This window comes from Lachnellula hyalina, assembly GCF_007821495.1.
Source record: "Lachnellula hyalina strain CBS 185.66 chromosome Unknown contig00071, whole genome shotgun sequence".
Taxonomy (NCBI): Eukaryota; Fungi; Ascomycota; class Leotiomycetes; order Helotiales; family Lachnaceae; genus Lachnellula; species Lachnellula hyalina.
In genome coordinates, this window is record NW_022157185.1 from 32,073 (window position 1) to 48,319 (window position 16,247).

Consider the following 16,247-nt stretch of genomic DNA (forward strand, 5'->3'; position numbering starts at 1 on the left):
TCACGATATACCTTTCCGACTAGAGACCAAGATCAATAGAACCGCATCAAGGCAGTTGAAAGGGCCCCTGTATTTCTCCCCTTCTTTTCTCAAGTCCTCTGTTGATTAATACGATGCTTTTCAGGATATCTGACACCAAAATATCTCGTCTTTGAACCCCAGCCCAGCCCAGAACATGCTACAGCTAGCATCACGTAGTATCTGGATTATTCCGAACGCTCGTTGCAATAAGATGATTTTCAACTCTCTCTACACTCACTTGATCTACAAACAAACCAAAACACAAAAACGACACAACTCTAGTAACACTCTCGAATCCCACTACCTAACGCATTCATTCACCAGACCCCACACTAAACTATCTTATCTCAAACCCATCAAACTCCCTATTATCATCTTCAAAATACCTCCCGCTGCTACAGTAGTCGTACCGTGGCAAAACCACACAATTTCTAACATGATTACATATATCCATCTATTTACGTACCAAACCCCACCTCACATCACATGACCCGCCTCGTCTGGCTAGTCGCCAGCTACGCTAGACTGCAGTCCATTTAGCTCGCTGATGAGTATCAAGGACTGACTAGCACTATGTATCAGAAGCAAGCATGCAAGAGAGTGGCTGGCGGGCCGGCCGGCCTGTCTGGCTGAGAAGATGACTAAAGAATTAACCGAATCGTGCATACAGTACTGACTAGGATATGATGTGATATGATATGATATGATATGAATCAGCGACAGCGGCTTGTTGATTAATTACTTCACGTGTTCTTGAAGGCCAGCTGCACGGGTACAAGGTTCCAAGAGCAGCAGGTTGAAAACCGGGCTGTTTTCCGGATGCATGCGCATATATATTGCTGTTGCTGCGTCCGTATGTCCGTGTTCTGGACTCAGGTAATCCAGCGGGTGAACTCCTAGAGTGTAGTCAGTGAACTGGACTGGAGTGGACAGCACTGGACGAGGAAGATGTAAATTCCCAAGGAGGTTTTAGGCAGGCACCGTGGGGCCGTGGGGGGTCTTGATGATATGTATGTATGTATGTATGGTTGGTGTACAGTATATATCGAAAATGAAATATATTAACGCTAGCTGGCTGCGATACTAGGAGTTGAGAATCTACTTCTTTGCATCTTTACTTTGGTACTTCGATACTTCGAGTACCTGTATGTACTTCTCTAGGTACCTCTATCTGTACATATATATGCATTTATAACTCCCACCGTCCCTCCCACCCTCAGTCATCTCAGCATCAACACAAAAAACATCAGCAAGCGAGTAAGGTATAAGAACCATTCATGTATCAAGTATTCATTCGTTCAATTCCATGATTTATTCTCCCTTAAGCTCACTAATATGTACTCTATGCCTCCATCGCATCGCATCCATCGCATCTGCTTGGGGGTATGTACGTGCATTATCTCATTCCATCTCATTCCATCCCATTTCATGATTTCATAACCTCCCTCCCTCCACTGATTCATCCCCTCTCAAATATTCAATATGCCGCTCCACTCCACCCACTCACTGCCCCTTAATGCAATGAGTGTAGATGTAAAATACAACAACATCACGAACCGCGCACAAGCTCCCAACGAGCTTAAAGCCAAAACGAAAGTGTCAATGCAATGCAATACAATGCTGCGCCATCCCTCCCGTGCCTGCCATGCCAGTTCGTGAATAATAGAAAAAGAAAAGCGGGGAAATCAGATTCATCCATCGTTACTGCGTCATTTTTTAATAAGGTGCTGGGTTCGTTTGTACAAAGTAAGAGAAAGCAGCCTCATTATCAACATCCACCCTAAGCGTACACCTCGGGCCTTCCACTACTACCCCTCTGATGGGGATAATAATCCCTACTACTCTTCTGATAAATATCCGCTGGCGATGTGCTATAAATCACATTCTCAGGCTTATATGCTGGCGCATATTTCACATCGTTGAAATAGCCTGTTGCACCCCCACTACCGCCCCTTGAACTCTGATGTGTCGCTTCACGCGGGGCCATTTTAGGGCGCACAGTATGAATCACTGGCTCAGGTGCATCGGGGGGGTAGTAGTTCTGGCTCTGTGAGCGGATGGGAACTTGTCTACTACTGGCGTTTCTCGTACCAGCTGAACGCTCTCTACTACGGCGACCGTGAGGGGATTCGCTACGATCGCGTTGTTGGTAATGGTCTTCGTTGAGATCACGAAGATCGGAACGATGTCGCGTGCTGATGGGAACTGAGCGGCCGTTGTCGATGATGTAGCGGATTGGTTCGGGTGGTGGTGCTGCGCGGCGGGGTGGGGGACTATGGGAGCGTCGTTGTGGTTGGGGAGAAGGGGAGTCGGAGTCGGATTCAGCACTTGAATAATCGACTGTCTTCTTTAACCTGCTTCCCCCACGGTCTCGACTTGGTTCAACTTTACGGTCCCCTGATGCGAAGGTCTGTGCTCTTGGCAGAGGAGGAACAGCGTCATTTCGGGGATAGTCTTGCGTCTTTGAGCGATGGGGCCTATCCCTTTCTCGCTGACTGCTAGAGAATGGAGCTGGATCCGGTGGCGCGGATGAGCGTGTTTGGAGGGTAGGTTTCCGGGTTACTGGAGGTGGAGAAGGAGGCTCAACAATGTAAGCGTCTTTGGGGGATGTAGCTGGAGATCTTCTGCTACTACCCTTACTCGACTTATCTCGTGTTCGAGGAGTCGGGGCTTCCGAAGCTCTTTTCGACTCTTTGCGAGCAGAAGACCTCCGGGGTGTATCGTCATCGCTGAACTGAGGAGCAACATGTCGTACATTGTAAGATGGTGCTGCATAGGTCTCGGCTCTCCGTAGACCAGGGTGGACAAAATCTTCTTCAGCTGGGGCGACCTTTCGTCGAGCAGCTTGCATATATTGCCCAGCGTATTCCATGTGCTTGTCCCATTTCGGGGCCAAAGGAGCTTCCTTGATAGACACCCGTTCGGCTTCTCGCTGCCGCAAGTCGTCGTCCGCCCTATGTCGACTCGACTTCTTTTCAGAGGTTCGAGGAGGCACATATTCATCAGACTCTTCGTGGACGTATGCCGTTTGACGAGAGTGCTTCTCTTCGGTACCTCTCCTCTTCTCCTTGTCACGGCTCTTCTCCTTCTTCGAGTGTGCGTGCTTGCGCTCCTTTTCCTTTTCCTTTTCTTTTTCGAATTTCTGTCTCGACTTCTCCTCATCCTCGTGCTTTCTCCGGTCCTCATCCCTCCCCGAAGTCCGTTTCCGGTCTGACGACTCGTAGCTCGTTGTTTTCCTCGGCACCGCTTTTGGTTCTTCGTATATTACATCTTCGTAGGATCTGGGCGGTGTTTGCGAGTAGACTTTCGGCGAAGCCTGCGGTGAGGGTTTCGTTCGAGGGTAGGCGTTGGGTCTGGGTTCGGCGGTTCTGACCTCATACTCAAATGGATTACTTCGCGGTGTAGGGTTTCCCCGTCCCATCTCTTTCCTCAGTTCGAACAGCTTAAGCTGGTCATCATACTGATCTCTGCGGGTTTGGTCGCTGAGTAGCTCATAGGCTTGCTGCACCTTCTGAAACTCATCCTGCTTGATAGCCTTGAGAGCGGCGTCCTGCACCTTGTCTGGATGGCATTTGAGGACGAGTTTCCGGTGTGCACTTCGAATCTCGGCAAGTTGTGCATCTTTTGATACTCCCAACGCTTTGTATGGATCCTCGGGAAGATTCAACGCCATGATTGATTAATCTCGGTATCATTCGAGGGGGCGAAAGAGATGCGGTAAGCTGATGGAATTGCGGTGGTGGTGATTATTGTAGTGGTTGCTCCTCGACTTCGAGTGGAGCTAGGGTCTATTGCATTGTAGCAGGTGGTGTGGAGAGGGGGTGGATGACGGTGAGTCGAGATGAGCAGATGCAGCGTCAACGCCGGGAATGTTGAGTATTAAATGAGCAATTTGTAAAGTGGAAGTGGCAAGAAGTATCTGTAAGGCGAAAAAAGGACGGGAGGAAGAAGGTAGGTGTGGGTGTTTTGGTTGAGTTGAGTTGTTAATGGGTGTAGGATGTGGTGGGCATGGGGATGGGCGCAGGAGGTGTTAATGGGGGGATGGGATGGGATATGGGATATGGGGGTTGATTTATCGCGCAGAGGTGGTGGTGGTGGTAGTGGTGGTAGTGGTGGTGCTGGTTGGTAGGTAGGTAGGTAGGTACGGTGCGGTGCGGTCCTAGGCTGGACCTGGTCACTCTTAGTACTGTACTGTACTGACTGACCTGACTATCTGTCTGTCTGTCTGTCTGTCGTGTCCGTGACCGTGACCGTACTGTAGGAGCACGGGGGGCGGGGATGGAAGCGAGATGGGCGATGGCGATGGCGATGGAATAATGCCCTCGATAGGGAAAGGCCAGGGGAAAAGGCGCCGCTGTGAATGGCCCACCACTAGTGAAGACAGTCGATTAAAGTGGATCAACCGCCAAATGCTGCAATGAGGTCACGAGGCGTGCATGTAGTAAGGTACAGTACCAAGGAGTGGAGTGGAGTTGCAGTACAGTGAGTGAGTGGAGTGGGCAGTGAACTGAGTTTGGTAGGGCCGTAGAGTAAGTTTGGTAGGGTAGAAGTAGAGTAGGATTCGAGGTATCCTGATTCCTGAGGAATGTGGTCGAATGAAAAAGACTCGTTTTGACTCGGCCAAGTGAAAGAGACCACTGGACCGAATTCCAAGAAAGTCGTCCTCCGGTCGTTGCTTGTGCTTGACTCAGTCAATCTTTCGTAAGCAGTGGCAATGGCAAATCCGTCTTCTATTCAAATCAAAGTGAAGATTCCAAAAACCGCGCAGTGTTAACAAAAGTGCTGTAGATACAAGTATTATTGTTGTTATTGTTATTGTTATTGTTATTGTTTTGATTATTGGAATCTGTCAAGATCCTCCTAAGAAGACGGTCAAGACCCAGATGGCCAATGTCCAGACAACCAGACGAGGCGGTGAATAACTTCCAATAGAGGCTTGACCGTCCAGCACCCAGAAAGGGCAAGGGGCACGGTACGGAATATTAATTATCGACAGCCTCGAGCTTTCGGTAGAGGAGAGGTCAAGAACAAAGGACCAGCCGGGCGAAATTCCGATGCAGGAACCGTACCGTGGCAGATCAATGTCAGCCTTTCATCAGGCAGAGCAGAGCCAGGGCGGGCAACTTCACATTATCCTATCTCGAGGTATCAGAGAGAAGTATTAGACTCGGATGCTTGGTTTTGTCCGACTAGTTGAGAGATGGGCCGAGTATTATTCGGGGCCTGATGGGATCAAGGGAAGGATCCGAGAGGAGTATACAATGAGGCGGATTATTTGGCCTTCAATCACCCACGGAGTATTCTTACTCAGTTTACAGACTGGCTTCACGGGCTCCCGGGTCTGTCTTCCAGAAGATCTCCGGGAAGCCTGACGCCGGAGAAGCACAGGAAATGGTTCATGGATAGGCATTTCAGACAGCGCGATGGAGTCTCAAACGTCAACGTCCGCCTTGCCGTCGCTGGCTGGCAGTCCAGTGTCACAAGTGGCAGAGTAGCTGTAGCACTCGTACCCTCTAGTCCACCACCTCTCGTCCCAGTAAAGCAAGCACCGCGGTCAGCGCGCAGTTCGAGTGCAACCTAGATACCACATGGGGTAGGCCACGAGTAGCTGAATGAGCTGGCTAGAGCCTACTGGCCGCTCCCTATCCAAGCACTATCACCTACCAAAACCCACTCCCTCATCAGCTGCTTCAAGTAGTAGTAGATCAATCAAGGTTTCTTGCAAGAGAAGCCACGAAGCAAGATCGAATCGAGTAGGATCACAACCCCTCGGTTCAAAATTCAAATCCCCAATCCCAAACATCAAATCGGAACCGGATGAGGGAAATAATAGGACGCGCAATAGTCGACCAGCCAGTCTATTGGCGTTTGGTGGCCAGTTAGAAGTACTGCATGGTCCTGGGTGCATGATTTTGCTGCACGCTTGATAGAAGTGCTCTTGTCAAATCGGGCCAGTCCAGTAATTCATAAATGAACAGACTACTTATGCGTGCACTGCACTGCCCTCGTCCCACTTTGTGCATCCTTATATAAAAGGCTCCTAAATAAAGCAGAAAGCAGCCGAATTAACCGCCTATCTAAATAAGAATATAGATGTGGGTGTAAGTGTGAGTGTGAGTGCGACCTGGTGATTTATATAGAAATGTGATAGTGACCCAACTTACAGACGGCGGTTATGGGGGCCGAAAATACCCTCATGCGAAAATTTCCCTCACCTCACACCACACCCACAACACCACTCGTCACGAATCCAGGAAGACATTTATTATTCTGTTCAGGCCCGACAAATGAATTCCACATCTGCATCGGTGCATGCTGCATGCTGGCATGGCATAAGCACTCCACAGCGTCTATAGCAACCAATCGGTCTGTATGTTCCAGCCATGACCCCGTGGACCTTCTCTTCTGTAAGCTTCTATCCGAATCAAATGATGCCCTTGCATTCATCTACTGTACCTTAATATTCACCCTGTAGATCCGATCCGTCCTACCTCCATATATATTACAGTACCGTGTATTCTTGTTGTCATCATGAGATGAGATGAGAGGAAAGAAACGTACGGTACTATTCTACTACTCCGTATACTGTCCGTATCTACTATTGTAACACCCAGTAATAATAAATACCGGTACAGTACAGTATAGTATGCCTCGCTCGTCTCATCCCACAGCCTGCCCTGCCCCGCGGGCGATCTATCGCGGGAGAGCCTTCCCTTCCCTTCCTCCCGCCAAAATCAAAAATCAAATCAAAACACCACAACATCTGATACGATACGTATCCTGCAGCTCAGCGGAGTATCTGTTTCAGCTCTAGGCATCCTGCTACAGTACTCCATACAAAGCTACTGGGATCGAGTAGCTTCTATAGTACCCTCCGATCGATCAATAGTGTACCTCCGTATAGTACTGTAGGCAAAGTGGGGGAATACGGAGCACTTACTTGTTGCAATGAGGGGTTCATGCCATGCCACGGCATGGCATCATATCCAGGCCAGGCCTCGAGCAGCGCAGCCACCAACCTCTACTCCAAGGTCAGGTCGCTTTAAACGCGACCTCTCCGTACAAACGCAAAGAGGAGCCGCAAGAGGTCGGTCGGTTTTCTGCGACCTATTGAGGGGAATGTAAACAAGTAAATAAATAAACAAATAAACAAACCCTTCCTTCTTTCTTTCCTTCTTTCCTTCCTCCTATCTTTCCCCTCTTTTCATTCATCCCATCCCACCCCCACCCCCACTCCCATCTCACCTCACTCAGATCAGCAGGGACAAGGATCCCACTTCCGCGCCCCCAATCTATTGGACCAGCACCCAGCGCTTAGGCAGCGCAGCCAAACGCGGGGTTATGTATGGATTGTCCTCTGCTAAGTATGCACATTCACGTCTATCAGTGGCAGTGCCGCACTTGCTTTTCCTAAGGTACTCTGCTCTGCTTTTCCTTGCTTTGTTTTACCGCTTGTCAGATCAGTACTACAGACATACTGCATACATATATCGGTAAAAGAGCAGAGCAGAGCAGAGCAGAGCCTCCAGAGGGGTATGCATGGCTACCCAATGTGCGAGGCTGGGTGTGTTATTCTTGATTAGATCCGAGCAGGGAAAGGATATGGGTATATATAGTAATCCATACATAAAGCCGGGCGTCGGTCAGCTCGCCCGGTGAGATTGACTTGATTTACTCGATGCACGGTGACCTGCGGTGAGGGATTGGGAAGGTGAGGCTGAGGCTGAGGCTGAGGCTGAGAGCTGTGCTGTTGTGCTGTTGTGCTGTTGTGCTGTTGTGCTGTTGTGCTGTTGTGCTGTTGTGCTATAATGGATGGATGAGCAGTAGCGGTATATGCTTGAAGGGTAGGAATGATATGACGAGGCTGAGTGGCATGTCCTCGCTCGTTGATTCTACTCGTTTCCGAGCAATGGTGGTAGTTGAGCAGAGTAGTTCTCTCTCACTACAGTCTGAGGATGTGGAAAAGTGCTTATATTATCTCAAGCAAAGGGGGGTTTGTTCTGCTTCATTCTGCTTCTGCTTTTAGATTCATTGCGAGCGAGTTGAAGATCTGTGTCATTACTTTACTAGGGATTTACTGGTGTAGATAATATGCGGCTCTGAAACCCGCGAAGAAGATATAGTGTAGCTGGTGTAGTTGCTCTTCTAGCGGTTCCCCAACTATGAAGCATCGCTGCATCAGGTGTGATATTCCTTTAAGAGATGGAGAAGTTCCATGTGGCCAAGCGGAAATCTGGCTGAAGATCATCTTGATGCAAGCAAGTTTAAGTAAATCAGCCTCAAAGCCTCAAGCATCCCTCTCCTTCATCTAATTTATCGTCTTTCGAAGTTTTTAAGTAGTCCGAAAGGTATATGCCATAAGAGGATATGATTATCCTACTCCTTAGCAGACGTTTTCATTCAACTAGGGCACTCTCAATTTCATTATCCAGATACTGTGAAGAAGAGCCATCTCGAGTGTCACGTGGTTAAGTGTACTTTTGGACCCTTTCTTCTGCGCCAGTGTTTGTAATTTGAGTACGAGTAATTTGTTACCATTTCTCGCATCATAGAACATATAATTTCCATGAGCAGTTGCTATGGTACTCATAGTTGTATATTCCAATATCCTATCATTGGAAGCAAAAGCCTATACTACACCTCAAAAGTAGTGCTTGAGGTGAAATCGAATTTATTAGAAGCCCGTCTACTCGTTTCAAGATACAACCTTCCATCGAAATCCTAACTATTGTTTGTAGACAACTTCCTATTCAGGGAAGAAGTAAATTTTATTTACGTATCACGATGAGTCATCGAACCTGCCTAGAAGAAGCCGATAAAGAGTATTCCATATAAGCTCTCGAAAGTCCCAAAACCAGCTACAAAAAATATAGCGGAAAGCAAAATGGATTCAACCAAGTCCCCACTAGTCCACCTCATCCCCTGGGACCCCGAATCACCTTCCCACATCGCTCTCATGACAGCCCAACGGGTCGCCTGCGGCTGGAAATCGGAAAAAGTAGAAAGCTGGAGAGAGGAACAACGAACAGGCGACATGAATCTCCAATGGATAGTAAGTACCTCCTCCAAACAGGCGACATCTTCTAACACCCCCAGGTTCCCACCACAACACCAGTCCTCCCTTCCACCTCCTCCTCCGCCTCCGCCTCCCTAACAGACACCGCCCCCACTTTTGGCGCCGCACCTCGCACTCCAACCCTCACCCCCTTCGTCCCCGCCGGTCACATCGCCCTAACTCGCACCTACGAGACGCCCGGGCACATGCCCCCGACCCCACACCTCTACTTCATCAGCAACTTCTTCATCAGCCCCGCGCAGCAATCCTCGGGCCTGGGCCGCGCAGCCATGGACCTGATCGAGACGCTCGCCACCTCCCCGCCGCTGAACGCCCGAACTCTGGCCCTGAGCACGGCTGTGGACGATGGCGAGGGCCGCGAGGAGAAGCTCGCCGCGTTTGGAAGGGAGGCGCCGCGGGTTAGCACGCAGAGGTGGTATGAGAGGCGCGGGTACGTACCGTTTAAAAGGGTGAGGGAGATGTGGTGGGAGACGGATGGGAAGGGGAGGGAGTGGCCGACTGAGGCAGTGTTTATGAGGAAGGATATTAAATGAGGCGAGGCTTGTTCTCCTAAAGGTATTTGCTTTTTCTAGATGGGAAATAGATGCAAAAGATTGAGAATATATAGGATCCTAAAGCCTGCATTGGACATACCTAGTATCGCAAGGATACGAACAACATGCTTGTCTCTTCAAAGGGATGAAAATAAAACCATTACACTTAGTACTTTTGTTCAATTCATACTAATAAACGTTTAAGATTGGTCCCTTGGCGCTTATCCCCTTAGCTGAAAGCTACCCTGAGTGATCCAATCCTAGATTCGTTTAACTTAGTTGATAGGAGTTTGTATTTATCTTAAGCATATAGTAATTTAATCCTATGATACGTTATTGCTAAGAAGCTTCTTCTATATTGAAACCGCTAGTTGTGTTCAAGAGTATATCTTAAGAGCTTGGATGCTATATCTATACTACACTTACTTTAAGAAACGTTTCTTAATTAATAGATATCTATAAAATAGAATACTAGTAGATGCTATAATATCTTTTAAGCTAGTCTATGAATATAATTCCCAAATCTTAATCCTAGTTGTTAGTTCTATTTCTCCTATCGATTACAGTTAAGTCTAGTTTTACTACTTTAGATAGAAATAGTAATATCTTTATACCTCTAACTCATCTCTTATAATAAATACTAAGTATACAAGACCGGAAGCCAGGCTAAAATATTCTAATAAGAGTAATATTTCTTTTCATACTCATTTTCAGAGCACGAATGCGAGAAGAAAAGCATAAAGATTCATATTATTCTTGGAAACTGCAGCAAATCTCAGTGACTACTAATAGGTGTCTGGCTGAGTAATAAGGCCTTTTTGGAACCATGATATAAGCAGCATCAATCGGAAGTTAATACTAAGGAAGATAGATGCAATCCACTATGCAATAACTATCACGATGACTATATTCGTCATCCGCAAGAAACTTCCAGGCAGCTAAGCTTCATTTCTGTTGATAACTTAATCGTCTCCTTTTAGTGCAGATCTCACTCTACGAGCGGCGAACTCTAGAGCAATGGATATCAGCGCAAGAACCGGGAAGACAATGCGGACTCCCAGAATCGTCTTTTCAATGCTGTTCATAGGCATGCAAGAGCTTGGAGTACCGAAAGACAGTTTTCTAAGACTTGGGGATTGGCAAAGTAGTGACACGTCGATATGGTAAACGGTTTTTATAGATATAAGATTCAAAGCAGTGTAAAACGCGCAATGCTCACCGGAGAAAAAATCCTAGTTCTGGCTATCCTGGCATCTTACTCACATAGAGGCTTCCGGGAACGATCCCTGGCGCATTTGTCAGCTCGATCGAGGAGCGCCTGCCAGAAATTGTACGTGTTTGTTGAATACAAAAGCCCCCCTCACTTCACTCGTCCCTCTGCTTGATGTGACTATTATAGACCTAGTGCACCTAGGACATCCTTTTAATGATTAGTATATATCTAAGGTTTTTTATCTATAATATGCTATCTAAAAAGCTAAATCTTTTAGCTTATATCTCTATTCTTAGCTTTTTATATACCTTTCTGTCATTCATCTAACTAAGAGTTAAGAAGTGTTCTTTAGTTGTATCTATAAGGAATCCTCTGCATTTATATACCTCTAGTCTAAAATCCTCTTAAGAGCCACAGGTTATAAAGAGAGCTAGTAAAGAAAGCATTCTATGGTCCTCTTATTATTCTACTGTCTCTAACTTTAACTATAGTATACAGTATTGCTCTTTTATACAATCCGCCGCTTATAGGTGCGTTTGTTATTTAATAAACCTAAGCTAATAGATAGAAGACTATATTAGGGTGGCTATTCTGTCTCGCCCAGCTAAGAGGCTAGATCCTTAGACTGGCTACTTAGTTAGGGTAAAGGACCACGTTCTTCTAGAGATCCATCTTCTGTTAGCGCGCCGCGGACGTTGTCAAGGTAGTTGTACAGTCGCTGTCGTGACTGAAACTTGCCTCTGGGATGGTATTGTAAAATACCGCGACAACGAGGTCGTAGTCACCACGCCACTCAATCCTTAAGATAAGCGCACAATTACGCTCATCTACATGTTCGTAGGAGACACTACGTATATGTGTTGAGTCTTCGTCTTCCCACACGCTGGATAATATGCTAGTAGTTAGATAAGGCTGTCGATTTCTCTATGGTCAGCTGGTCCCAGATCCTTGTCTGATGAGTTGGCTGAATAGGACGACAGATACGCTTTGTGCCACCTGGCTTTTTAGAACAACATAATTATAGATGGTGACCGTCTTGAAGAACCAACCTTCATGCTGAACTGCGGTGCGTTTACGAGGACCGGAAGTGGTGCAACCTCATCTATGCATGTTAAGTTCCCCCTAGCCGGCCGGGTTATGTCATTTCACCCCAATCTGGACGGGTCGAAGAAATTCATATTCGTCTTAAGTAGTGCAAGAGAGATAGCTGTACTAGGTGCAATATGTGGATAGCAAGAGGGGGTGCAGAGGGGAGGGGGGGCAAGTGCTTTGGGAAAGTGCGGCTTACCTATGCTGCCTGGGTCAGCGCTCTGGGTGAAGCTGGCTGTGGTTGATCTTGCTTAGAAGTTGCTGCTGAGCTTTAATTTTGTTCTAATGTTTTCAGCTTGAAGAAAGACAACTGTTATTTGATCCTTAAGGCAGGAATAATGGTGCTTCCTCGCCTACTTCAAAGTCATCACTATGCCAAGATCAAAGACGGAATCGATCAGCACTCCTGCTCCAGCAAGGGTCTAAAAACATCAAAGTTTTCCTATCTCACATACATATCCACTATCGGTGCACTTTTGCTTCTCTGGACCTTTGCAGTCGCATATTCCAGTTTTTATCTCAGTAAAGACTCCGTAGCGTTGAAACCTACTATAGGAGTTAGCCGTAAGTTCCAGCCTCGCACTATGATTCCAGAATTTCTACTTATATATCTCTAGTTAACGTTGGGCCGAAAGTCTTTGCTTATAACAGAACAATTGGAGAGGTCCCTTCCCACGACACGGACGAAGTATGGCAGAGACTCTTTCCGGACAACGGTTCATTCTTCAGTCATCCAGTCGGCGTTTGGCTCCAATCATTGCAACAAGGGATTCTTCAATTCCTTCAACTCCTGACTTGGCAGTGCCCTGTACCGCGTAGACTCCATCAACCCATCCCAGTTAACACATGAATGCATCGTTTTTGTCGCATTTACAACAGGTTGAGGAGCATCAGGTCCCCAGTAGAAAGTTACCAATGAGGAAACGTCTGGATGACACATCAGACTTGATCTTATTCGATCCAGGCAGTGATCTATTTGTATCCATATTAGGAGCGCAACTAATTGATAAAGGCAGGTTGATTTACCTGTGTGGCTTTCTAAAAGCCTATTCTCGCCTTCAGAGTTATCTTTAAAGTAGTGCTCTTTATACTTCCACTGCCTTAGGATCTTCTGTCTCTAGTTGGCATACGTTTGTCTGAAAACTTGGCTGCTAGAACCATTTCGGATGGGCTACTCACAACACAATGCAGCTCGTGAAAAATCCCCAGCCAGGCCATGTATCCACCCCCTTCTAGCAGCTCCACGGACGTTCTTTGATTGAAATCAAATTCCTCGCCTGTGACTCGAATATTTTGCAGACGGAACAAGTCATCCCATGCTCTATCGATGTCCGGGTGTGGAGGGCCAGAGTACCTACTGCGGGTCGTCTGCAGGTTCGTGGTACTCATGTCATGGATGACTGATAAATTGGCAATTGCTGATGTTGATCCCATATGTTAGATCACAGCCATAAACATATGGGCCGGGAAAGAAGATATATATGTGCTAACCATTAGGAGACCAGGACTTGATGCTAGTATTGCGTTTGATTACGAAAATTGTGGCGGCAGTGTAGCAGACGATGAGCAGAATTTGGACGCAGACTAGAGTTATTATTCGAAATGAGATCTTGACTGTTCGATTTTGTGGTGGATAACTTATATCAGTAGACGAATTTTCATTAGAAACATTCTCGTGAAAAGAATTAGCAAGAAATGGTTCGGATTCGGTGTTCATAATGGAGCGGAGTGAGAATATAAACTTTCTCTGCTAGTAAAGGTTAGGGGAGGGCGGGGGGCGCTCAGGCTTTAAATGCGGGTTTGTCATGGTTATTAAGAACACAGATCTAGCGGGCCAATTGGAATCTTTAGATTATGTAACAATCAATTGGCTGGGTTTGGAGTCTATATTGGATTCGAGCTTCTGCGTATCTACTTAACATCCCTCATATCAACTAAACAAGGGGACTTCTTTTAGGGCAGCCTAGATTTAATTCGCTTTTGGTACGGTGTTTTGTAAAGCTTTTTATAAAATATCGTTCAATTTAACACAAGCTAAGAACGCTCTCGCTCGTTCCAAGAATCACAGCTCAAATAGATTTACCATTTCCAAACTCTTAATACTGGTAGCATAGTGGGTCCACCAAGGTATCAAGAGTATCTCTGACAACTATTTTAGGAGCTAACTCGCCCATATCAATGACATTATGAACATTTTCGACATGGCCATGCTTAGACAACTTGCGTACACGATTTCCCAAGTCCCGCTGTTGCCACTTCCACCATAACCTACCAAGTTGGGTATGATGCAGGTAGAAAACAGGATCTATTCCTCTGGTCAGTGTACACTCCATAATCCAATATTGGTAGAAGGAGCTCACCATTTGGAGCAGTGATATCATAGAAATCCCCTCTGATAAAAGTTGGAATGGCATTATGTGCATCGAATTCCAGCCTTGTAAAGAAGTCCTCATACTCTGGCAAAGCCATAGTCCTCTCAATCAACTTGGGGCTGCTGAGAGGAGCAATCCGTCATGCTTCTTCGGGTGACAGGAACCCACGGGAAAGACAGTGCATGTTTTTTCTGTTTGTACTGCCAAAGTAGGAAACCAGAAGGTTAGCGAAGGGTTCGTCGGCCACGCAGTGCCCGTAGGCTACAGATCTGTTCGCGCGGATGTCCCCATCTCCTCCAAATCCCAAAACCGAGTCCCAGACGGGGGCATTTCGAAGATCTTCCCAGTCAAGAGTCCAGTCCCAGTAGCTTGATTTGATGAATGTGAGAAAGCTAGGGGTTTCCTTCGAATCCTGGGTCTCTGAACTTTAGACCAGTGTGTAACCCCAAGTGGAAGTTACAGACTGCATGGTATCTTGAAGAGAAATTTTTGAAAGAAACTTTTCAGTGAGACAACGAAGGATTGCCACTTCTGGCTTTTCAATACCGCATATTAATGTCTAGATCATCCGACCTGGTGTGGCAATACTATCAAAGTAATGCCAAGTTTTATGGAAGTACGAAACTGCATGCAGTGGTTCTTCACCTACTACCTTCCTGATTTTGATATTCCGAGAAGCAATCCGATAACTTTTTTACTTGCATAAATGTAACAATATTATATCAGGGCGTAATGCCGTAATCATGCAAGAAACCGGCTTGGCAATATAGATTATATACTTGAGCAATAAGTCAGCGATTGGTGAGTTAGTCCTTGAGGCCTATATTGGTAAATAAAACAAGAGCATAAGCTGGCTCTAGATTATTTAAAACCTTACGAGACTATATATATATAGACTAGAAACTCGTAGGTCTACTAAGTCTTGCTAATTATATAACGCTAGCTCTTTAATATACTTTCTAGCTATTAATAAAATACTTTAATAAAATTTCTATTTAGATCACATTTATTATTATACCCTTAAATTATTTAGTTGGCTATGAAATAACTATTTAATTATTTAATAAACTAAGAGTATAAGTATTAATATTCTAGAATCTACTAAATTAGCCGCTTCTCAAAACTTTAGCTAGCTAGTTAGAAGATGTCTCTATACTAATAACTTACCAATTAAGTAATTAGATACCTAGCTTAGTCTTAATATATACAGTGCTTCTAACATCTAGCTTCAGAGCAAATAGGAAGTGTTATCATATATATGCAAGTCAGTACTAGGATATACGATTGTTCTATAAGATAGTGTTGCCATACTATAGATATAAGGTCCTAGGCAAGAGCTGCCGAAGGTGCTTATGTAATATAGAGGGAATGAAATGCAATATTCAGCGATGAAGTAATCAAATAGACACAAGTATAAAACTAGGTGGGATGCGATCCTGCATAGATAAGAGTTCCTGCGGGAGCCGGCATGTTATGTTGGCAGGAAGGTAACCGTCGTATTCTAGGCGTGTGTTGCTACACCAGGAAGTGTGTCGTTTAACCAACAAACTGAAAACTGAGCAGTTGACAGCATAAATAAGACATACTTTCCCCATCCCATCACTTCTTCATATCATAGAGTCAAACTCAAACCTTTCGACAAGCCGACCTCGTCAAACTGCAATCAAGACAAGAACTCACCCTCCTCTCCACATAACTCGAAATGCATTATTCAAACGTCCTTGTCATTTTCTCCATCATCGCAACCGCACTTGCTGTTCCGATGGCTGGCACTTCCGGTCTGTGAAGAAGGAAGGATAAGAATACAAGCGAAGATAAAGAACAGCAGTCCAAAAAGGCATTCCGGCGAAATGTCTACCCCAAGTCGAATTGTCGAGCCATCTGCTCTGATCTATCCAAAACCCTGTGAGGTCGACGAATACATCTCCTTCACTGGCCTTCCT

General features: G+C 46.0%; 4 protein-coding genes across 4 annotated transcripts; 1 reads left to right on the forward strand and 3 right to left on the reverse strand.

Annotated features, from left to right (window-relative positions):
* Positions 1-1,859: 1,859 nt before the first annotated feature.
* dnaJ_0 (Chaperone protein DnaJ) lies at positions 1,860-3,694 on the reverse strand (the record flags this gene model as incomplete). The annotated part of the gene is given in 2 exon segments (XM_031150939.1): positions 1,860-1,892; positions 1,904-3,694. The coding sequence occupies 2 exon segments, from the start codon at positions 3,692-3,694 to the stop codon at positions 1,860-1,862; spliced, it is 1,824 nt and encodes a 607-aa protein (XP_031005155.1).
* Positions 3,695-8,905: 5,211 nt separating this feature from the next.
* LHYA1_G005999 (uncharacterized protein) lies at positions 8,906-9,630 on the forward strand (the record flags this gene model as incomplete). Its single annotated transcript, XM_031150940.1, has 2 exons — positions 8,906-9,073; positions 9,118-9,630. The coding sequence occupies 2 exons, from the start codon at positions 8,906-8,908 to the stop codon at positions 9,628-9,630; spliced, it is 681 nt and encodes a 226-aa protein (XP_031005154.1).
* A 3,056-nt stretch (positions 9,631-12,686) lies between these two features.
* On the reverse strand, positions 12,687-13,366 carry cctO_3 (Cyclochlorotine biosynthesis protein O; the record flags this gene model as incomplete). Its single annotated transcript, XM_031150941.1, has 3 exons — positions 12,687-12,904; positions 12,959-13,043; positions 13,091-13,366. 3 exons carry the CDS (start codon positions 13,364-13,366, stop codon positions 12,687-12,689), a joined length of 579 nt encoding a protein of 192 aa, XP_031005163.1.
* A 662-nt stretch (positions 13,367-14,028) lies between these two features.
* Positions 14,029-14,401, reverse strand: ustQ_0 (Tyrosinase; the record flags this gene model as incomplete). Its single annotated transcript, XM_031150942.1, has 2 exons — positions 14,029-14,237; positions 14,293-14,401. 2 exons carry the CDS (start codon positions 14,399-14,401, stop codon positions 14,029-14,031), a joined length of 318 nt encoding a protein of 105 aa, XP_031005164.1.
* Between the last annotated feature and the right edge of the window lie 1,846 nt (positions 14,402-16,247).